At 35.1% G+C, this 25244-nt stretch overlaps 2 protein-coding genes, 1 long non-coding RNA gene and 1 pseudogene across 3 annotated transcripts; 1 reads left to right on the top strand and 3 right to left on the bottom strand.

The window, feature by feature from the left end:
* Positions 1-2327: 2327 nt before the first annotated feature.
* On the top strand, positions 2328-5719 carry LOC140817176 (uncharacterized). Its single transcript, XR_012114726.1, has 5 exons — positions 2328-2640; positions 2797-2865; positions 3981-5162; positions 5366-5554; positions 5588-5719. It is a non-coding gene; the product is annotated as an uncharacterized lncRNA (long non-coding RNA).
* LOC140817174 (uncharacterized) lies at positions 4798-5987 on the bottom strand. The gene is made up of 2 exons (XM_073176808.1): positions 5223-5987; positions 4798-5111 (listed from the first exon to the last, which is right to left on the bottom strand). The coding sequence occupies exons 1-2, from the start codon at positions 5847-5849 to the stop codon at positions 5010-5012; spliced, it is 729 nt and encodes a 242-aa protein (XP_073032909.1). The 5' UTR covers positions 5850-5987; the 3' UTR covers positions 4798-5009.
* An 834-nt stretch (positions 5988-6821) lies between these two features.
* LOC140817173 (uncharacterized) lies at positions 6822-13272 on the bottom strand. The gene is made up of 4 exons (XM_073176806.1): positions 9553-13272; positions 9386-9473; positions 8399-8526; positions 6822-7342 (listed from the first exon to the last, which is right to left on the bottom strand). Exons 1-4 carry the CDS (start codon positions 12993-12995, stop codon positions 7069-7071), a joined length of 3933 nt encoding a protein of 1310 aa, XP_073032907.1. The 5' UTR covers positions 12996-13272; the 3' UTR covers positions 6822-7068.
* Positions 13273-18805: 5533 nt separating this feature from the next.
* Positions 18806-23644, bottom strand: LOC140817175 (proline-rich receptor-like protein kinase PERK10; annotated as a pseudogene).
* Between the last annotated feature and the right edge of the window lie 1600 nt (positions 23645-25244).

The raw sequence follows: 25244 nt of genomic DNA, 5'->3' as shown, positions 1-25244 counted from the left end.
TCATGAACCAAAATCTTTTGGTGAATGTAAAAATCGGCAGGATTGGATAAAATGGAAAGATGACATCCAGGTTGAATTAGATTCGCTAAATAAACGTAATGTTTTTGGACCTATAGTCCTTACACCTGAAGGTGTAAAACCTGTTGGATACAAATGGGTTTTTATTCGAAAGCGAAATGAGAAAAATGAAATAGTAAGATATAAAGCTCGACTTGTTGCACAAGGTTTTTCTCAAAGGCCTGGAATTGATTATGAAGAAACGTATTCTCCTGTGATGGATGCAATTACGTTTCGGTATTTGATTAGTTTGGCGGTATCTGAAAATTTAGAAATGCGTCTTATGGATGTTGTTACAGCTTACTTATATGGATCACTTGATAGTAATATATATATGAAAATCCCTGAAGGATTTAAGATGCCTGAAGCACAAAGTTCAAAACCCAGGGAATGTTATTCTGTGAAATTACAAAGATCATTATATGGGTTAAAGCAATCAGGTCGAATGTGGTATAATCGACTAAGTGATCACTTGATGAAAAAAGGATATGTAAATAATTCAATATGCCCTTGTGTTTTCATTAAGAAAACAACATCCGGATGCGTAATTATTGCTGTATATGTTGATGATTTAAACATCATTGGAACGAATAAGGAAATTCAAGAAGTTGTGTCATACTTGAAGGAAGAATTTGAAATGAAGGATCTTGGAAAAACCAAGTATTGTCTGGGTTTACAAATTGAACAAAAAGAATGTGGAATGTTTGTTCACCAGACAAATTATACAGAAAAGATCCTTAAACGTTTTAATATGGATAAAGCAAATCCTTTAAGTACTCCAATGGTTGTTAGATCATTAAACATAGAAAAGGATCCATTCCGTCCATGTGAAGATGATGAAGATATTCTTGGTCCAGAAGTACCATATCTAAGTGCCATTGGTGCCCTTATGTACCTTACAAATTGTACAAGGCCTGATATATCTTTTGTCGTGAATCTGTTGGCAAGATTTAGCTCATATCCAACAAAGAGACACTGGAACGGAATTAAACATATATTCCGTTATCTACGAGGAACGACAGACTTGGGACTTTTGTATTCAAAAGATGCTAATCCAAGTATAATTGGTTATGCTGATGCTGGATACTTATCTGATCCACACAAGGCACGTTCCCAAACTGGATATGTATTTACTCGTGGAGGCACTGCAATATCTTGGCGTTCACAGAAACAAACGCTTGTAACAACTTCATCAAATCATGCCGAGATTATTGCACTACATGAAGCAAGTCGTGAATGTGTGTGGTTAAAATCAATGACCCAACATATCCAAATCTCACGCGGATTATCATTCGACGAGAAGCCTGTGATATTATATGAAGATAATGCTGCATGTGTTGCTCAAATGAAAGAGGGATGCATAAAAAGCGACAGAACTAAACATATTCCTCCTAAGTTTTTCGCATTCACCAAGGAGCTAGAGAAGAATAAATGTATTGATGTTCGTCACATTCAATCAAGTGAAAACTCATCAGATCTCTTCACAAAGGCACTTCCTACGTCAATATTCAGAAAGCACATATATAATATTGGGATGCGCAATCTACGAAATTTGTGAAGAATTGTTCATGTCAACATCAGGGGGAGTTTACGTGACTGCACTCTTTTTCCCTTACTATGGTTTTTATCCCAATGGGTTTTTCCAAGTAAGGTTTTTAACGAGGCAGTACAAAACACGTAATGAAGACATCATCGTATCATGATCATCATCACAAGGGGGAGTGTTGAAATAATATATTTGAATATTGAAAAAGTAATAGTTGAATATTTGAATGTTGAAAATAAGAGTTGTAAAGTTAGAAATTTGTGTGTGATGATGTAGGTAATGATGTATTTTATTTTTGGATTATGTGTAATGAAACTCTATAAATAGATATCTCATTTGTGAAGAAAATCACAATTGAGTAGAGAGAAAAATATTATAAAGTGTGTAGTTTGGTAAATTTTAAGAGTTTGAGATTTTTACTTTTTACCATAAATTTTTACTTTTTCACAATAAAAACTTTTTAGTTATAAGAATGAAGTAATCTATTCTATATTTTTATAATTCAAAAGAGAAGGTAAGAATAAAAAAATATTTAGTGATTCTTTTAAAAAAACTGGAAAGTGGGCGAGATATATATGTCATATCATATGTTTTTTCATAAATTCAAAATTATAGATCAAAATAAATATTTTAAAATTTTAAATTTAGAAAATAAATGAGATATAATAGTTACCAGTGGTTGCACGTTTCTATGCAATTAAGTGTTCATTTTGTGATCCATTTAGTTTATAGATCTTCAAGCACAGCATTTGTTCAAACATATATTTGATTTTTATGCTAAACACGTTTGAATCATTTAAATTTATTCATGGTAGGCTATAGGATTACAGGAATTCTTGCCCTTGGGGGTGTCATGCTTTCCTTCTTCTCCCTTGTTTTTTACAAGGTTTGCAAATATATTGAACATCCATTGTCGTTAAAACGGCATTTTTCGATATTTTTATCTAAAGATGAATATGAGAGTTACATTACCTGAAGAAATGTAATTTCAGATGCAGTTGGATATAATTACTTCTACTCTGGCGACATTCATAGAGGTATAGTTTATGGAGACCAGCCAGAAATAGATAGAATTTAGTAGGATGTATTTTAGATATTATATTTTAATTCAACTACAACTTATTGAATGTTTGATGCTTATCTCTATTATTTGTAACTGTTTCATGGGATATTTATCAAGATTTCTTGTGCAGGCTTGAACTCTATTTACCGAAAAATAGAGATGGACCGAAGCCAGTAACTGGTGGAGCCTGGATTATTGGGTATGTAGTCATTCTTGTTTGCTTTGATATTTTTTAATATGGAAATGTATGTTTCTTCTAACAAAATAGTACTAGAAAAAAAGCTCTGCTCAGATTATTTAAATTTGAAACATGGACTGTTATATTTCACTGTTATTTGTGTAGAAAAAACACATATGTGCGAATTGGACAGCTACGAATCTTGACGAGGTAATGCTTAAAAGAAAATGGCCATGGTTGTATGATCTGAAACACAGAACCTTTGGTGGTGTTTCAAAATTAGTGTCAGACAAATTAGAGCACCAAAGAACTGAACCTAGCAATATTTAGAAGGGGAAATAAAAGATTGACTTGGCAAGTTAGATTTCCGCAGCCACAGCTGAAGAGAAGTTTTATATATACAAATCCATGCATTAATATTTCATTTTTTTTTTATCCAAGATTTTATGTTCCAAACAATCAGTTAAAATTTTCGGTTGCTAAGCTTCATTGTTGGATCTTTCTTCTTGATGAATTCTGACAATCAGAACAACATCTATCAGAAAGAGATATCATTGTACTTCGCATAGACTACAAGTATATTAACCTATTGAATGATCATTTTTACTCGATGGTTGCTTACTTGCTTACAAGATTTGTCCTGGCACTAAGTATGGGGGCAATGCTGAGATCAATTATTCTAACTCAGATCATTCGGGAGAAATCAGTGTGAAATATTTTAACTTTCAGTCTGATCCACAGTGACAGAACAATGTAGTCCCAGCGGTCGGCAGGTCTTAATTTTTAATACACAGACAGATCTCTTTGATCTAATATCTTATATAACCCCCATTTTTCATGCATTAAATGAGTCATCTGAAATTCAATCTCAATTATACAACTACTTTATACAAGATTATGTTAATGGCCATTTGTGTGGCTTAGAGATATAGCTACTTTTGTATTATAGGAATTTCCCACAGGGTACAATTAGTGACATGGTGAATGATGTTTCTCGAGGTATTTCATTTGTTTGCAGTAATATTGCTGATTATAGAGTTGATCCTAACAGGTAGCCTGTTTGTTTTTACACTTGCTCAAGATTAATACTCTTAACTATCAAGCAATTATGACTCGTTCTCTTTTTCTTCGTTTAGAATTTTCCTCATGGGACAGTCAGCTGGTGCGCATATTGCTGCTTGTGCTCTACTGGAGTAGGCAATCAAACTTGTTTCGTTGCTCTGTGTTTGTCTCCAATGTACATCACAAATACTCATGTATCTTTGTAGTTTTCAAGAATATATAATTGTTCTGATGTTTGGTAGATATAATCAATTCATTTAGACTGTGATTTCTGTGTATATATATTTCATGTTGTTAAATGCCATGGCATGATAATCAAATCTTTAATGACAAGTTAATTTTATTATTATGGGGAGTTCTGTAATATGTATAAATTGTGAAATTGTTTGCCGATCTTAGAATTCTCACATCGCCTGTTGCCTTATTCTCTTGAATCTATTAGCTTTGGAATGATATGGACTTGTGTGGCATCATAATTAGGGAAGTCTCTTGCTTTATGTTCCTGATCATTAGCTGTGATTTTCTATTTTGTTCCTTCATCATTGTCGCATAATCTCTTGTCTAGCATGCCGTGCTACTTCCGACAGATTCTTCGAACCTTTTGTGGATGTGGTTGCTGCTTTCTTCTGTTAATAAACTTAAGCTACATAGTCTAGATTAACTATGATTTCTGTTTTTTCCATTCATAAATTTAAGCTACTTTCTTCCTTTGAATGTTCGAGTTTTGTGTTTTTATTGCTTGCTATCTTAAACAGTGTTTTCAGGATGTTCCCTGTATTTCAAGCTAACTTGATAATAGTGGGCTTGTGGCAGTGTACTACTTATAGACAGGAATATTTTTAGATACAACTACAAAGATGCTACAGTAAACTTCCCTTCATTTCACATTCGTCTGTACTGGAAAAGCTTGTATTGAATTTAATAAATGAATTAATTTCATATCATTATGTAGTAAGAAAACAATACAAATGAGGAAATAATGAAAATTAAATATTTGAAAATTGAGTGATGCTCTGATCCCCTTCTGTATGCCCACAAACATACGTCTCACCAAAATCTTTCTAATGATTTCATCCACAGGAGAGTGCTCGTCCTGTAAAATGTTAGGAACAGAATGCCATGGCAGCCAAAAGGGTAGCCACAATCAGTCCTGCAGTCGCCGGCATTCTAGTTCTTCTCAGCTGATGAATGGATACCCCTCCACTCTGTAAATGAATTTTGAGGAATCATCAAGTTTATGATATTTTGATATATCGGTAAGTTTCTTTGTCACCTTTCATCTGAAATATAGTCAAAACTTGAGGCAGGTGCCTTACCAAATCTAAGGTTGGCGCTGGTGCTGGTGTTGTTTCATCGGTTATTTGAACTTTAGGAGGTGCCGGAGGACTTAAGATAGTAGGTGCTGGTGCTGGTGCATGATGATGCTTATGCTTTTGCTTCCTTTTTTTGTGTTTTCCAGGTGCTGGTGCAGGTGATGGGACTAAATCAGGTGCCGGTGCAGGTGAGGTAGTTGTTGGTGCAGGTGCTTGTACTGGTGGTGTGGTAGGTGGTGACACTGGTTCTGGTATCACAGGTGGAGATGCTGGTGGCAGCACTTGCACTGGTGCTGGGGACTTCGTTGGTGGCAGAACAGTTGGCGGTGGTGCTGGTGGTGGAACTGTTACTGTTGGCGGTGGTACAGGTGGTGGAACTGTTGGCGGTGGTATTGGTGGTGGAATAGTAGGTGGTGGAGGCAGCAATTCAGGTGACTGTGATGGACTTGAGACTGGTGGATATTGTGGCGGTGGGGTCGTTGGACTTGAAGTAGGCGCAGTTACTGGAGGCGGGACTATATTCGGGGCAGCTGGCGTATTAAAAGGCGAAGATGCCGGTCCTTGGCCATTAGCTATCACCAAGAAAATGCAGAAGAAAGCTGGGAAATGAGTCCATTGTAAAGTTCCCATTTTGTGGAGGTAGAGTTGATGTGCATGAATTTGTAAATTTATAACTCAAAATTGCGACAGAATTTTTAAATTTGGAAGAGTTTGGTGATATGTCATTAGAGGAAATGCAGTTCTCACTTGAATGCTACATGTGGCTTGAAATATTGTTTATGTGTTGCAATCAGATAATCTAACAGATTAAAGGGCAATGATGAAATTATATTAGGACAATGATGAAATTATATTATTGATGCATCAAGTAATGAATCAATCTAGAATATCACTTTACACTGTCCTTTCTCTGTTGGAGTTTTGAGGGTTTTTCTTCAAAGTGAAAGAAATGCACTCTGGTTAATACACCAAGAAAGTTATTGTAGGGCAAGGTGTGCATTGTAAGAAAAATGTCTTCATCATACAACGATCTCTGATTTTCAAGTTGGAGTCGATTTTGTAAATCTTCAATCTCTATTACAAGATCTAAATTCATGCCATCTTTTTCTTTGATATATGGTATTTTTATGAGCAAAATAAAAATATGTCGTTCGTTCGGATAAAACAAATCATGTGGAACATTAAATTATTAATAATGCAGAGTACAGCTATATCCAGGTGGGAAAAAACCTTAAACCAAACAGTTGGTTTCAAAATAATTATGATTTTTGTAAAGCACCATATTTTGGTATTGAGTCACATCTCATTCAATTGAAATAAACATTGGTGGGAGAAATGCATTTTTTGCTCTGCTGTAATGGATGGTGTCTAGACGGATAGTAGACTAATAAAATATCAGCGTTCCGACTCGCATGGAAACAAAAAGCTTGAATTAGCAATCCTGTCTTTGCACAAGCAATCTGCAATCCTGGTTTCAAAAGTGGAACTAGCACTTCCCACTTGAAAAAAAGATGTTATTCACACAATTTAAATATTTTAAACTATAGAACACCTGGAAAAAAAAAAAAAATCATCAGAAATAATATCGAACATACAGCACAATTTTCCATATAACTTCAGCAATTTATTTCCAGAAATATTTTTCAAAAGACACCGAGTTAATCCAAACATAACCAAAGGTTTGGCAAAAAAATTACACCCGCGAGGAAAAAAGTGTGTTAAGAAACTAGCAACGCAAATACAACAGAATACAAAATACAGAAGAAACCTGCTCATCTAACTGATGGATTTCTGCAGCTACCGAAATGATCCTGGAACATGATGAACGTCTAATCTATTACCCGGGTAACTACAAACAAAACATAACATGGAAGGCATCATGAATCTTTGTCATGAACTTAGAAGGATGGTGTGTAATGGGAAGGTATGAAGGAGGCGTGGGAGGGTCGAGTTTGTTGTTTTTCTTCTTCCTCCTTAGCTGAAAGAACTGTTGCATTGCATCCGCACATTCTGATGCCAACACTCCTCGTCGAATTGTTATATTTGGGTGGAAAGGGTGAATTGGAGCAGGTGGCTTATCAGTTTGGTCCAAGTGATTTTCTTCATCTCCATTTGGAAAAAGTCTGCAAACGTAGATCAAGATTGTTGGCTCTTTATGAAAGTATCATAATCCTTGTAATACCAATATGATGAAAATTGTTGATGGGATCGATCAAGAAGAGTAGCAGATAACCAGTTAATGGGAACATAAAAGTTCGGGGGAAATGAAGAAAGATACCATCGAGTGAAACATTTTTCACTTTCATTTTCCACCAATCAAGCACTTGCAAGCTCTATTACAAATTATCCATAAATAATGTTGAGTTTTAATTTTAAAGAGCAGAAACATAATAGAGAATACTACAAAATACATTATTTACATGCTTTGGACATGAAACTTTACATCTACTATATGATATTCAGCGAACAAATTTAGATTACAATCAACTATATATAGCGGTGAAACATAAATAAAAATAAATTTGTTTAAAAAATATATCATAATCTTAATTATATCGAATCTAATTCTAGAATATACTTTTTTATTCTAATGACTGAAAATAAACTAAATATGCTTCCACTTTGCTGGCACAATAATATTTCCTTATCTTCCCCTATTACAAAGATAAAGACCAGGTATGAGGGAGGTTCTCGTCTACATAAGAAAGCAACATCTTAGGCTTTAATAATTAACGGATAAATGCGCCCAAACATTGAACTAACTGCATTATCAGCACAATGGTAAAGTCTGAAATGCTTCCTTGGAATCAGGTTGTAGTAAATCTACCACTAACTGGCAGAAGTAAAGGAAAGGAAATTGTAATGGAATGAGATCAGTAACCCAGTTGGAAAAATTTTGGAACGGATATTCTGACGAGGAAGTAACAATTTTTATCAACTTAACAAGGATAGCGGAGAGGACAAGAAGCATAGAAAGTTGGAAACGCAAACTTAAAATGTCGAATAAAGTTGCTATCATGTAATGATTATGATGAAATACAATAACATACAAAATTAGCAAGCAACTTACCCAGATCAAAATGAAGAAGAGATTACAACAAATCATATCCAACATAAGCACAGAAGACATCATAGATTCAGGATTTCTTGAAAATAACCACGGACTATTAACTGCTTACCTGATCCAGCTGCCGTCAGCTCCTAGAAGCTTGTTAGGTGCTCCCCATACAACAGTGTCTATTCTAGCTTGAAGTATTGCTCCAGCACACATTGGGCATGGTTCAAGAGTCACGTAAAGGGTAGTTGCCTGTTGAAAAAAAAGTCGAATATTTATTTAATTTTTAAGTTTTATGGTACTAAACACAGCCAGAAACTTAGCACGCATTTTTTCATTTGTGTGTCTTCGAAGAGCAACATTTAGAACAAATCAAAGGTTTCAAGTCAAGAGATCTAATGGTTTATTTTTCCTTCAAACAGAAAACATCCCCCTTCTTGTAAAGATGGGAAAGGAAAGATAAAACTATAAAAGAAAACTTCTTAGGAAAGTGCTTTCTAACTTCGGTTCTACATCAAAGTTACAAGCAACAAACATGGTATTTCTAGCAATTTCAAAGAGAAATCATGTTTAGAACTTCTTCATCAAAATTATGTTACATATTCATCCTTGCACTGGGAAAAACTAAAAGAGAAAAAGAATCAGTAAGAAGAAAAATAACATGTTTAAACAGGAGTAGTCCACTGAGTTTAATGCAGCGTTAAAACAAAATTTAGGTACATACAAGTGTAGACTGCTTAAGTGTATGCTGCAACAAGGTTATCTTTTTTTTTGGCACCATATTACAGGTTAATAAGTCATTTCTTTTGTTAGATTCCTAAACTTACCAGAAACTAAAGCAAAGAAAAACCTTGTTCTTGTTGCTAATTACTTCACTAATCAATACCAACTACGGTAACCTCTCGCCTGATAATATTATGATATTAGAAAAATCGGATACATCATGCCCCAGTAAAATAGATTAAAGAAAACTAATCAAAGTAGTACCACCACCCCACAAAAAATATGTTGGTTTCATATTAGTCAAGTTTGCAGAATGTTGAAATGTTCTATCTGGATAAATTAAAATATAAATATGTTTTGTTGTGAAATACAGAGAAAGAGATATTACTGAAAGCCTCCATGTCCTTAATATGTTTGAGGCCTCACGTATGCAGATCATTTCTGCATGAGCAGTGGAGTCACGTGACTCTTCTACCCTGAAACATTGTCAATCATGAGTAACTTGATTTCTGCATAACATTCAGATAAAAGGAAAAGCACGTCTTAGGAACTTACATGTTGCATCCACGAGCAATTATCTTGCCATTTTGCACTAACACAGCCCCCACAGGAACCTCCCAGTTATCAGCAGCTTTTTGGGCTTCCAAGAGTGCTTCTCTCATAAACATTTCATCATTTTTTCGTTGTTCTGATTCAATCCTATATGCTTCTTCCCATACATCAAATCTATCCTTTATGACTTGGTCATTTCTCTTATATTTCCTCCCTTTCGCTTCCCCCACAATAACTGCTGCTTCTGATTGCTCCACTGATCTAGTATTTAATTGCTCACTCATGTTACTATCAGATGCATTTGATTCTCCACCCTCTGAAATCAGTCTCACAACAGGAGATCTTCGCAGTCGTAATGCAGGAGAAGTATTTAAGGGCACTACTATTGCAGCTGCAGATGATGATGATCCATGATTTGTTTTGGAAGTTTCTTCAATGGAAGGCAAAGAAATGTCCATCGATGAAGAACCACTTCCTAAAACAACTGAAGAAGATGATGCATTTATTTCTGCATGCTCAAGGTGGCCCCCAAAAGTTGATGAGCTAGAACCTTCTTCAAATTTTGAGTGGCTTTCTTGTTCATGTCGTTGAATGCCAGACATAGGTTCTTGTGGCATGCGTCTCATTTCTTTCTCACCAATTGGCCCTTCATTTTCCTCAGCTTCATGACCAGAGAACCATGTCTCACTACTTGTTGACTGATTGGGTGAACTCCTGCCACCAGTCATTCCAACAGTGCTTTGACTTTTGGATCCTGAAGACCACCGCAGCTGGACAATATCTGTTATGATGTTCCATAAGGATCTGCCAGTTCTCTTGACAATAGCATTGCCACTGTTTGCATCCTCCTGTAGTCCTGCCTTTGCTGGCTCTTCAACAGATGGCTCATCTTCTCTCCACATCTCATTCAAAGGCCCCTGTGTGCTAGAGTCCTGGTTTGAATGTCTCGTGTCATGCTTCGACTGAGAAACTCCAGAAGTATATTGAACCAAACTCGTTTGGTCATGCTTCTCCTCAAGAACAATCTCAGTTCCATAGGTTTTCTTCTCCATTTGGATTTTAGAACTCAAAAGCTCATGCCTTGCCTTGTCAACAAACTCACCAACATAGTGGGCTGAGGATTCCTGTAATCGGGCAGCTGATCCAATTTCATCATCCTGCAATATTAACTTTGAAGGCTGACCTGCATTGCTCTTGACATCACCATATGATTCATGATGCAATGCTGGAGATCTCTCCAGGTGACGCCTAGGTAATGCAGTAGAATCACTATGTATGTTTTGATCACGGAACTTACCACTAACTACTACACCAGTTGACTCAACAGTTAGCACACCTGTAGCTCCTAATTGAGAAGATGGAGGTCTCACCAACAGCTCTGGATCAATTTTATGTTGTTCCTCTACAACAATTCCAACAGAATCTGTGGCATGAGTGATCAATAAGTTAGTCAAGTTATCAGATCCACTTATGTAATCCCCTTTGTTAATAAGTTTAGCATGTTCTGAGGAATGCTGCTTTTTGTATCCTAAAGATGAACCAAAATCTAAGCTCACGTTATCTTCTTGAATTGTAAATTGACTGTCAGGATGCTTCTTCAAGATTGAAGTGCTTTCTTTTGTTGCCGATTGTTGGGACTTTCCCCTTGATTCCACCAGCCTGCTAGCCTGATCAGAGTGTTCCTGCCTTTCTGCGTCATTAGTTAAACTGAGAACTTTACTTGAGTAGTCTTCCCTGGTTTTAATATTGGTCTCAAACATTTGGTGAGAAATTAAGTTCTTTCTAATGTCAATCTCTTGTGATTGCTCCATAACCTTTAGAAACTTCCTTTGATATTCCTCCTCTCTGGTACTAAGTCCAACGGTTGTTTTATTCTCAGCGACCACTTCCTGGCTGGAGCTTGTTACTTTAGCAGAAATCTCATCCTTGCCACTAAATATCTTTCGAGAGTCATGGGAAGTCCTAACATTATCTCTTTCAGTGCCTGGGATTTCCACCAAATGTTTATGCTTCAGCTTTGTTTCAGATTGCCTTGAAAATTTATTATCCGCATCCCTATTCTTTTGAGCCCTCTCCTTAACAAATCCAGTGCTTCCAGTTAATTGTGATGTCCTGCCTTCGTATTTCATGTTGGAATCAGAAGTATTTCTGTGTTCACTTTCATGCACCAGCAAAAGTTCTGATTCCTTTCTTGATGTTTCTTTTCTATTTTCTATCTCCTCAATTGAGATATCAGTAAGTTTCTTCTCTGTCTTCTTTCTGAGTTCCGAATCAACAAAAATTGATCCAGAATGGGATCGTTGTGCAGGACTCTTCTTTGTCATACTAGCCCCATGTTCTTCTTCATAATCCTCAAACCTCTTGTTCTCTTGCGTAGCTTCCTGGTAAACCATCTCATTGTTCTTTGAATCCCTCCCATACCCACTTGACAACTCTCCCACAAATCTCTTGTCGCTGATATCAATTTCATTGTCACTTTCATAATCACCAGCCGAAGAAAATGAGTAATAAGAAGAGTAACTAGATCCATCTTTCCTCTCTCGCTGTCCGTGATTTGCTCTTCTCAAAAAATCTTCATTCCCTTCCTCCCGTGCATGTGCCACCCAATTCTCCTTCCTTAACAAAGATTCTCTCTCTTGGTTTTCATCGGCCTTTTGGCTCTCTTTTCTCAACAAGGTTTCCCTCTCTAATTTTCCTCCAGTTTTATCCTCTTTTCTTATTGAGGCCTCTCTCTTTTCTTCTTGTAGCCGAGCCTTTAGTTTTTCTTTCCTCGATAAAGCTTCCCTTTCTTCTCTTCTATTATCGCCCCTCATTGAGCTAGATGTCGATACTTCATTCTTAACCCGTGTCCCACTTCCGTGAACACCCAAATCATTTCTTCTTTTCTTACTCCCACACTCGTTACAAACTTCACCATCTTCTCTCTTTTCCACCGAGGATTTCTTAACTAATCTTTTCGTTTTCTTTCCCACATGAAAACTCTCCTCGCCAACATCCCCAGACAACAAACTAAGCACAACCTCAGCCTCATCAACACCTCCAAGATCACACCTTTCACCCCTTCCCTCAAAAACCATACATTTTCTAAACCCAAATCTTCTCCCACCAAAAGCCATCTCCCTAAACTTACCACAATAACAGCTTCTATCAAAATCCCAACCTGGAAACCGGTAATAACACTCATCATAACCACCAGAAATCAATTTCCTACACGACCGTTGGATCAAATAGGACTGCCTTAACCCGTATGAATCGTAGCAATAACTTGGTGTTATGGGCACTCTATAAACTGAATTGGCACAGCAAGAACAACAAGATCTCGACGAAGAATGTGATGTACAGGCGAACGGGTGTCTTTCATTTCGGTAGTATGAGTAGTCATTTAAAGAATATAAAGATGACCTTGTTCTAAATGAAATTCTTGGAGCTATACAAGTGTCATACATAGTAGCTCAAATTCAAAGACGGGAGATTTGAGGAAGAGAGTGTTACCTTTCTCAGTTGAGATGTGGGTTTTGGTTGATTCGTTGCACAGTATTGCAGTGAAATCATGTGCTGAAATTGAATTAATTAATCGACTGGGATAGGAGATAAGATGGATTTCTCACATGATTCATCATAAAATAGGGTAGGAGAAATTAGACATGCTTAACTATTCCCTGGTTCTTGTTTTGGTCCGGTCGCAGGTCGAGGGCTTCTGGAAGTGGTCGACCAGTTCCGGTTCCGTTCCAAATTGGGGATCCGTTCATGTTCGAGTCGAACCGAAACAGAATATAAATTATATTATTTTTTAATATACATTTTTTTTATTAATGAACAAATTTTTTTATTTAGTATTTTGAGTGGAAACAATACTGATTGATTATAAAAAATAAAATAATGTAAACATTGAATCTTATACTTAAACATCCAATATTCATCATGGTTTATGAAAATATATTTTGAATATTCTGAATCGTCATCGGAGCTTGAACTTTGAAATTTGTCGATAACTCCAGCGGTCATATTCTTTTTCGGCTGCAAATCAATCTCGTAGACATATGAGCATGCCAAATGTTGCTTTAAATTAGTTATTTGTTCACCAATGATTTTTCCACATACTGAAAATTCTAATTAGGAAGGAACACTTGAAATTTTGAGTGAGTCTCATGTGAGACCGTCTCACGGGTCATAATCCGTTAGACGGGTCAACTCTATCCATATTCACAATAAAAAGTAATACTCTTAGCATAAAAAGTAATATTTTTTCATGAATGATCCAAATAAGATATATGTCTCACAAATATGACCCGCGAGACCGAACGGCTATGACATGTCTTGCATTTTCTGCTAATACTGGATAAAATTGATAATTTACTTTTGACCAATCAAGAACATTGAAATTTTCTATAGTCTTAATATATTGGCTTAGATAAATTTGGATCTCATTGTAATTTGTTGTTGTCAACAATTTTTCTTTGAACATTTGTTGTTTTAAACTTTGAAAGAAGTCGATTGCTTCACATTTGCTTTTTCTATGTCGGCATCTCCTCCGACTGCGCATTCGGTTTACAATGTTCACTAACACACAAATCAAACAATTTTTGGAGAGAAATGCATGATTGACTTCTTTTGATCGTCAACATTCTTCCGAAAAAATTTAGCATAACATTCAAAAAAACATGTATAACTTACAGTGACTTTGACTAGGTTCAAGTAATGTTGCTAAGCCATGCACAATTGGGATATTCTCCTAATATTTTTTTTAAAAAAAAATTCATATTTGAAATAAAATCATGTGTATCAACATCATCATAATATTCAATAAATGTATAAAAATATTGAAAATTAAATGTAGAAACGTGATTAAAGTAGGGTAGTTAATGCTAGAAAATTTTTCGGTTGCTTCTTTGAAAATTTCTAATAAAGAAACACAGCTAGTCAAAAAATTCCAATCATCGTCAGTCAACATTAAAGACCCTACATCAATATTATTATAATATAGAGTAACTAAATCTTGAAAATGTAATAAAGTATGAAAAAAGTGATATAAAGAATTACATCTAGTTTCAACATGAAGAGGAAATTTTAAATTTTAATCTTGTTTGTTCGACTAGTATTTTTCAATCATGTTCATGTCTTCTTTCACGTAGTTATTTACCACATACTTTGATTTTTTTATTACAATAGTATTTGTTCATCACATGCACATTTAACACATAAGTTGATACTATGACATGCACATCTAATAAGAAAATTACTATATAAAATCGGTTTTAGTAAATCTTTAAGGTATTTAATCGCAAGAGTATTGACACTTGCATTATCTAATGTGATCGACATTATTTTATTTTATATGTCATAAATCTTAACAATATTTAAAACATATCTAGCTACAGCGTATGTGTTGTGTGACGATTCTAAATGATCTAGATCTCAAATTCTTTTTTGCATAATCTAAGTTTCATCAATCTAATGACGTGTATCAAAAAGATAAGACTCGTATTTTAAATTAATCCAAATATCAGTAGTCAAATTATCTCTACAAGAAATATTTGAAAGATAAGTTCTATGGAAGGTAAAGTGTTATGTGGGTGGAAGCCACATTTTGTACATGTGGGGCAAAGTGCTACATCACATGGGTCATCTCTTGAACATGTAGAAGTCATCTCTAGATTCTCGGTGGTGGTGGATCGAGTGATAGGCGTGACGAGGACGACGCATTCTGATGGAAGCGTGATAATGATACTCTTGTCCCATATTTGTTGACAATGAAAGTTTAAAATGTTTTATAAAGGCTTACAATATACTCATATAACAACTTGGATTGACCATTTTAATAAAGGTGGGAATATATATGAAGTAGTTTCTATAGGAGCCTATCGTGCAGTCACACGGGCCTGAGCACCTGAGCCCGAGGCATGAAAAGTATTTTCGCAAACATCAAGTTGTGATTCGTAAGCCCTGGTTTATCATTACTTATTTATTCCAGATAATATGAGTATTTTCTGTCAAATTTAGTCAATGATAATGTATCAAATTTGAAAACGCTTAAATAAGAATTCATAAAATCAGAATTCATAAATCTTTTGGATCTTTGATTTAAAAAAATATTCATTTATCGATCCAGGAGTTTCTAGCTTCTTCATTTACATCTTTGTACACTATCAATCGTTTTTTAACTATTTATATAATTTGTATGCTCAAGTCAATCGATATACCAAACTGTGAACCATTTGTATTAATGATACTTTTATTAGTATCAAAACTTTTTAGTTTACAATATCATTTAACCCTTTTGTTTACTATTAAGGTTATGCAAAACACGATAAAAAAATATTTATTATGAATAATAAATTTATTCACATCCTTTTTCTAAGGGAAAATGTATGTTAATGGTACATAAGTTCTTATAAAAATGGGAAATGCCCTATCTTTGAGTGCGGTTTGAACTATTGATTTACGTAATTGGAAATAACCAATTAGGTTTATGACGAAACCTAAATCCGAATTGATCTTGTAAAGATCCGTTACAGAACGAATACATTTATTTTTCAAATGATTCATATCGTCAAATGCACTCATTCCAAACTTCAGTCCAATCAAATGATCAGCGGCTACCAAAATGTCTCGTGGTAACAAAAATATATTGTTCTAGGATATATCAATGTTCATTCTTTGGTTTATATTTCGTCGACCAATCCTTCCCAATTCACATCTTTGTTGAAAGAACTTTTTGGGATGCTATAGCTCTTTTAGAATCATTGATTTGTAATATCATAATTTTATCAAATCACTATTGGCTTTGGATTCAAAAATCCATACAGGTCAATGTTTATCACTATTTTATTATATCAAACATATCATTTTTTTAAAACATCAATTTCTTAAGTGTGTATCTGGATATATTGTGAAACCATGTTGAATAGTACTAGTAAATTCAACAAAACATTCATGTTCAACTATTATAAAAGGTTGACAACATTTCGTAACAAATTTAACGACATCTTTTCGAGAAATTTCTTTTGTAATTGCGAAAGTTTTACCACTTGAAGGATTAATTTGTTGTTGAGTTGATTTCCTACCGAATGGTTGTAGAGTATCAGGGTCAAGTTAATATACCTTTATTAAATGTTTTTTCAAAGTACCGGTACTACTGGAACCACCGTCTGTTTTGTAAGAATATTTGATTTTGCAAATTTTACATATGCCAAAAGAGTTGTTCTTACCTTATTTTTCAATATCGAAGTGATCTTTGCTTCGTTTTGCTCGAGTTGTCGTCATGCTCATTGCCATCGTTGCTCGGGCAGATGATGGTATCCTTACATCTTTGTTGGGGAGTTCAATGACTTCTTCCTCCTCGTGACTAGATTCGACTTCATCAAAGTCAGGGATGTAGCCAAAATTTTCACCGAAGTTGGAAATATATCACTTCCACCACCATCATGGCTTGAAGATGATGCTATTGAAATTCAAATTATTTATGTTTGTGAACTGCAAAATAGTAAGGAGTGTAGATAAAATTATAGTAAAATTTATTGAATATATGTTGACAAATGATAACAAAGACAGAAAATTGATTGTTGAGAAATGAAGAGTTAAAGAGAAAAGCGGTGTGAAAATGTTAAAACAGGATCTTGTATATTTGTGGGGTTAAAAAAATATGTTTGCAATTTGGTCCCCAACAATTAAATACCTATTATTTAAAAAAAAATTAAAAAATTGATTTCGGTCCTATAATGGGCTGGATTCGGCCTCAGAACTGGAATCGGAACAGTTTTAAGAAATACTGAACTTATCAATCCATTGAAAAGTGGACTAGAGGCGCTTTGAGGTCCAGTTCATCCATATCGATCTCAATTTCGGTCCGAACCAGTCCATTAAGCATGTTTAAGGAAAACTAATACCTCTTGTTACAGTTTATTTTACCAAAAATTTGCCTCTTAGCTTTATTTTTTTTGTGCTTTTTTCTCTTCTTATTTCTAATATAAATATTTATTTTTCTAATTATCTTAGCTATCTACATTAATCAAGGTTATTTTTTTTTACTATGGCTAATAAATTAATGTTTCTCATGCATTTATTATTTATTAATGAAATTATAAGTATATATCCTATTTTTAAATAAACTAAATTTAATTATTTAACCTTATCCACATAATGATTTACCTAATTAACTGACCAATAAATAAAAATTATTTAATACTCAATATAATTGTAAATACTTTTATATTCATATTTTTAACTCTCCACCCAAATTAAATTAAAATATAACAAATATATATATTATTTCATAAATAAAAATATAATGTTCCCGCAACACGAGTGATGAACGCTAAGTTAAAAATAATTAGTGATAACTATACAAAACAAATTTTATATTGGGAAATAATAAAATAAAGTAGATTTTTTTCCACATTAGTCAAAATCTAAATACAATTTGTTCGATGCATTTTCATTTATTAGCATTCAATTATCATATTTAATAGTAAAAAATAAGCACTTGAGCACTAAATCAGAATTAATTAATATTATTAGGATTTATTATTTTGATTACTAGTATTTTAGTAACTGAATAATAAAATGTATCATAATAAATTGAAACGAACCAGATAAATCTATCGATTTAAATCAATGTCTATTCAGTAATGATTTGAATGAAGAAGTGCTTATTCAGAAAGAAAAAAAAAAATTATTCAGATGATCACATCTTTTGCTGGACAATCACATCGGAAAAGATGTTTCAACCTTATAAATATAATTTCATTTCTGAATCGTGCTGTACGAATTTCTCTAATCTATTATTTTGGGAAACTTTGTCTATAATTTGTGTTCTTTGTTATGAAAATCCTGGAAAGAAATTGTCTTTATCCCAACAACATAGCAGGAGTTCTTTAATGGAGTGGATCTAATGTAAGACCGTCTCACAGATCTTAATATATGAGATGGATCAACCCTACCCTTATTCACAATAAAAAGTAATACCCTTGACATAAAAAAATAATATTTTTTCATAGATGACCCAAATAAGATATCCGTCTCACAAATACGACCAGTGAGACCGTCTCGCACACAAGTTTTAACCTCTTTAATGATATCACGATCGAAACAAAATTTTGGAACATAACAAAATCACATTCTGGAAAATTATTTTTCTAGCACGCTACATCCGTCCAACATGTCCAAGAAATGGGAGGGCATGAAAAATAAGGAAAGTTACCTCGTTTACAACACATGCATAACTTGTCTTTCAGTGCCACACCAATCCATTGCACAACAATGAAAGAAACTTTATTCCAATGGATACTGCTAAATTCAAAACTGTGCTTCTATTTACAGAAAAGAATTGCCCCAACAAATAGAAAGCACATGATATATACCGTACAAAACCGAGCCAAAATCAGACCACTCGTCAAAAACTAACTCACGTCTGCAAACCCAAATCTAAACTAGATGCAGCTGAGTCAGAGCAAGAGATAGTGCTACCTCCCAGTCTAGCCGCCATCGCATTTACGTTTTACACCAATCTAGCATCTAACTATCTAAGTCAGAGCAAGATATAGTGCTACCTCCCAGTCTACCCGCCGTTGCATTTATGTTTACACCAATCTATTCATGTTGATAGGAAGACTTTGGAACTTCTGTGCATCAATTTCTTGGGCTATGTACTTGGTTGCCATCACTACTGGAGCTATTTTGATACAAAAAATCTGTACTATAATCTTGACTACCAAATGCCATCCTACGAAACAATCTAATTTCTTCGGAATGTTGAGCCGAGTTGTATATTTCACTTTCACCAACTCTCATTCCATTTGACAAATCCGAGGTAGCCATACTCTCTAAAGCCCTTACGACCTGGAATGCCACGGAAAGGTGTAAATGATTACACAACTTCTACAAGGAAAAGCATGCATTTTACAAGAGACATTGAATGTTTTTCTAAAATCCATAAAAGGTAGGAGGTGCGACGAAATATATGGGTGTTTCACTTTTTTATAATTAGAGTTAACATGATTTGTCCTAGAAAGTGTCACCTGTCCCATCTTGGGTCTCTTGGCGGATGAATGACGTACACAAGCCGCAGCAACTTCAATTGTTCGGAACATCTCGCCATCGACATATTGCCCTTCAAGCCTTGGATCTGCCAACTCCCCAAATTCTTGTGTCTCAAGCGCATGACTAAGCAAAGGTCGGGCCTGGGAGATACAAATGTTAGATATGAAACTTCTGAGTGTCTATATTTCTGTTTTATGCAAACAATTATGCAGTTGTGCAATGGCACAGAGCAACTTGAGTCCAGGTTGCAATTAGCACACCAAGTGACACCAATCTGATTTGAATGATTGACACTTGGAATCTCACAGCCCGACGAATGAATAATAAGTTGACTCAAAACATCAAAAGATCATAGGCAAAGCAACTTAATGAGAAACTTATCTACAGTTCAAAAAAAAAAAAAAACCGTGACATAAACTAACAATAGCAATTAAAAAGAAAAGGTTAAAACTTAGAAATATCCAAGCAACTTGTATGATGAGAATTATTATGTTGGACGAGGGATCTGTCCCAATGCTTCTAGATAGATGGCCCTCAATGCCCCAACCAAATAGATATTACATATTACTCGGTCATACATGCCAGAGTGAAAAGAAAGTCATTTGACTAGACAGGTCAAGGTTCCTTGGGTTCATGAATAGTGTCTTTAATCAACTTACCCACTCGACTATGCTCTCCTCCCCTAAGGGCTGAGATGCATCGACAGGCTTGCGTCCAGTAATTAACTCCAAGAGCACAACGCCAAAGGAATACACATCGGATTTGTCAGTCAACTTGCCACTGGATGCATACTCAGGAGCCATGTATCTGGACCAATCCAACCAGAGGAAAAATATTGAAGATATGGTAAAATACAATCTTTTGATGCTCCTATTTAGCCTCCTTTGAACAATTAAATGGATGCCAACTTACCCAAAGGTTCCCATTACACGTGTTGTAACATGTGTATTAGCATCCATAGCTAATTTTGCGAGTCCAAAATCAGAAACCTGAAATGTAGATATTATAAAGATGGTCTGAAAGATATAAAAAAATTATAGTTCTTCATAAATAAGGCTTACCCGTGCTACAAAATTGTTATCTAAAAGGATGTTTGATGACTTGATATCTCTATGAATAATACGGGGGTGACCTGAAGATTGATAAGCCACTTAACGAATTAATGTCTTTTTATTGCATAAAGATATAGATATTCAAATGTTAATAAAAGATTAAAATACCAAACCAATGATTCAGGGTGAACCACCAAATTAATGATTACTGTCCATAATTTTTTCAGTAGCTTGATTACTAAATGACTTCTAGTTTCTGAAACCATTCGTTTGTAAAACTGCCACCAATTTCTTTACAGACCTTTCAAAAAACAGAACCACGTAACTACACATAGAAAAAGTATAACTTTGACAAATTTCAACCAAAAAAGGGGGATATGACTTCTGCTCCCCGCAATTTCTCATTTCCCAAAGTACAGTCTAGGAGTTAGTATTTCATAGATATTCTATCCTGTTAGTAACCAAGATAAATATATAGTTGCACAATAAATATGAAAGACGAGAAGAGAAAAATGTTACAAATAACCAAGTAGGAAGTCCTCGAATAATATCAAATCTGGAGGTATATTCTGATAGATTTATTGATGTATTGGAAACAACGTGGATAAATAGCTTACAGTCTTCATGAAGGTAGGCAATGCCACGAGCTGAGCCAATTGCGATCTTCACACGTGTAATCCAATCCATAACTGGCCTACCTTGACCTAACAGGAGCAACGAAAACATAAGTACACTTTTGGCCAACATACCTTAAACTCCGAGCAATAAAATTTACCATGAAGGTGGAAGTAGAGAGTATTATTTGGGACATATTCATACACAAGCAGCCTTCTATTCTCTGCAATGCAATAACCTACAAGTGAAACCAAATGGCGATGGTGTATACGACTTATTATCTCGACTTCTGATCTGAATTCTCGCTCCCCCTGCCCTCCACCAACCTTTAACTGCTTAACTGCTACTTCTCGACCATCCACAAGTCTTCCTTTGTAGACCGGACCAAATCCACCTTCACCTAAGAGATTCTGAGGGGGAAACCCAGCAGTGGCCTCAACTAATTCATTGTACGGTAACCATGACCTTGAATTCCCCAACCCACGGGGCTCGCGAGGTGAATGAGAGATGCCATTGCCAGAGCCGCTTCCATAACCGGATCCTGATATTTGCACCTTCACCATGCCAGAACCTGGTCACAAATGAGAGCACTTCTTTAATCATTTGCGACATTTAAAAGAGTAGATGTCACTGTTGAAAACCTCATTAGCACGCGCTAAAGAGAGCACCTGATTCTGTAGAAGGTTCAACTGAAGTTGGCAAAATGTGACCACCGTTTTGTCCAAAGTTCTTTTTCTTTCGCTTCCACACACAGCATGCAGTAGCTCCAAGGACACCGAGCAATAGAAAACCAACTACTAAAACAATTGCCACCGTTCCTCCAGTGCCTATCCCACCACCTCCAGGAGATGGTGAACCATTTGATGAATTGCCATCGAAATTATTGGTATTTGTATTACCTGGTGGAACTAGGGTAGTCGAAGGAGGTGACAAGGATGGTGGTGACACAACCTGGGGAGATGGTGGTGTTGGTGGTCCTACTACAGGTGGTGGAGATCTTCCTGGAGGAGAATTTGAAGATGGTGGAGATGCAGGGTGGAGAACGGGGTGGACCAGGTGGCACAGAATTCGGTGGCGGTGGAGGTGAATTCTCAGGTCTACGAGATGGGGGTGGAGGTGAACTTTGGGGTGATACAGGCACATCTAGCCGGTGGTGGAGGTGAATCTCCCGGGGGTATAGGAGACGGTGGTGGCGGCGAATTATCAGGAGTCTGGGGCGGTGGAGGTGAGGTTTCGGGTGGGGTAGCAGAAGGAGGAGGGGGGCGAACTGCTTGGAGGTTCAGGTGACGTAGGTGTTACTGGTGGAGGTGGACTTTCAGGGGCTGGTGGTGGATTAGTCGAAGGGGGAGGTGGTGAAATAGGAGGATCAGACGGTGGAGTAGGAGGAGGTGGTGAGGAAGCCGGGGGATTAGGCGGTGGAGACGCTGTTGGAGGTGGAGTAGATGGCTGAGATGGTGGGGTAGGAGATGGTGTAGGCTGAGAAGGCGGAGGAGGAGATGACGTCGGTGGTGGAGAAGACATGGGAGGAGGCGGTGGCAAGGATGGCTCTGGTGGGCTTACGACGGTGGCCGTTGGTGGAGTGTCTGCAGGCGGTGGAGGCGAAACTATGTGAGGCGGTGGTGCACTACCAGAATTCTGAGAAATGGGCAGCTGAAATGGTGGCGGATTCGAAGGAGCATCAACAATTGGTGAATTTGGTGATGGAGATGTAAATGACATCTCATCAACAAACTTTGACCAATTCAATCATTTTACAGCCAATTCTAAATCACATTCCTACACAAACAATATAGCTTGGAATCAGAGATTGAATCAACCAATTCTTTCATATTCAAGAACAGAATACATCAGAAGTCATACAAAAGATTCAATCTTTACCCCAAGAATCAGCTCTCAACTGAACCCACAAATCAGTATTCAAATATTCAAATCCCAGCTTCCCAAATCACACTTGGAGGATAAACAAGAAATCCCAATCATCAAACACAAAAAGGGGCAAAACACAGACCACTTAACACACATTCGAGGGAAGGATAACCGCCACAAATTCAACGTTTAGCCAGAGAACACGAGTAACCCAATAAAGAATGAGCAATAATTTCACGCGCAGAATCTTTCTTCTGGTGTAATACTGTAAAATCCAAATGCTACAGACAAGAAGACCATTGCTTTCAAGGACAATAGGATAGACTACAAATGCTAAAAATCCCACCAAGAATTGTCATCCCCTCTGTTTGAATGTGAAAATATAAACAAAGCTTGCATCAGCAAATTTAGAGATTACATATGCAGCTAGGTTTGATTATTAACGAAAATGGAAACTTCTCTTATTTTGTTGGAAGTTTTGAATACAAGAGTCGACACACAGAAAATAGGGTCTGTCAAACATAAATGAAATACCAAACTAGCATTCAATACAAATTAGCGATGACCATGTTCAATGACTCGAATTCTTGGTAGGATTTCATATAGTCATATAAATCAATATTTATACAATATAAAAAATTCAAATTGTCAAAATCTCACTATATAATAACAAAATTTCGTGATATAATAACGATTGTAAATATCATTGTTGTGATATATTGGTTATACACTTAACATTATTCAATTTCATATTATCCATTTCATATTCATTTTTTATATTTACTTTCATATATATTGAGTATTCGATTTTCATCGTCATATACATACTCGCCGGAAATAAATATATATAATCTAATCAAATATCTTATCATCAATTACATTTTCAAATTTGAATTATTTCGATAAAACTATGCGTGTTCACCTAATTCTTAAGATAACAATAATAAAAAAATTAAAGATAAAAATTAACAAACTAAACATCATATAAAAAATAATAAAATATTATAAATAGTTTATCCATACACTATTATCCTACAAAAATTGCATATATAGGAGATATACCATTAATTTTTTTCGTTCCATGCAACTATCGTTATTCCATAAAAGCATATTTGAATTTTTTTTAATATTAATGAATATACATGTGTATTAAAATATATAAATATATATTATAATTGAATTGGGTATAAGTAAGATATTATCATACTCGCTTCTATTCCGAGCTCGGAAATCTCCATACTCAGTTACCGATTATTTAATCAAGTCAAAAAAACCTGTTATAATCTCGTCTATTTGGGTCGGATATCGGAATTTTTATCATCCCTATATACAAGTAGTGACAGTGGCTTGAGAGGGAATAAAATCATTTCCCTTCTAAGTTCCATTTATTTGAACGTGAATGAAATAAATAAATAGTGTTTTTTTAATTAAAAAAATAGATTAATATTCGAAATATTAACCAGTTAATATAATATGCAAATACCATGTGATATACGATGTGGATAAAATAGATATGCATGCACAATTAATGTTGTTGCCGGTCAAGTTTTTACCACATTGGTCATAAGTAATAAATGTCTTTTTAGCTTTAAATAAGAAATCTTTTTTTATATATATAAAATATTAAATTTATCCCAAATTTTGTTATAAATTTTAGGAACTTAAAAGCAGGATGGAAAATATATAATATTGTTGCATTTGTTATTGATGTTAATCGTTATTATTTAATCATACACTAAATTAATTTATTTCTCTCGGTACAAATTTTATTATTATTAAACTATCACATGGAAGAAAATCTTCTTAGAGATAATTTATTAAATTCATATGATATAAGACCAAAATAATATATGGCAATTAAACGTTGTATTGTGATCTAGATTCAGCCGCAAAACTACAAAGTTCAAAATACGGGTCAAAATTACAATTTCATGATTTTTTTAATTAAAAAGTAAGTTTAAATTAGTTTGTAACTTAATGTTAAAAATTTAGTTTCAAAATGTTACAAAATATTCAAACTTTAAATTTTTTTTAAAACAGGAAAAGATTTGTGCGTTGAGATGACTTTTCTCGCGTACATGGGCTGAAACATTTATTATTTCTGTTGTAAAAAAGTAAAAATTT

The sequence above is a fragment of the Primulina eburnea genome, chromosome 16 (assembly GCF_022965805.1).
Source record: "Primulina eburnea isolate SZY01 chromosome 16, ASM2296580v1, whole genome shotgun sequence".
Lineage (NCBI taxonomy): Eukaryota > Viridiplantae > Streptophyta > Magnoliopsida > Lamiales > Gesneriaceae > Primulina > Primulina eburnea.
The sequence above is the reverse complement of the archived record's forward strand: the minus strand, read 5'-3'. Positions and strand labels throughout refer to the sequence as shown.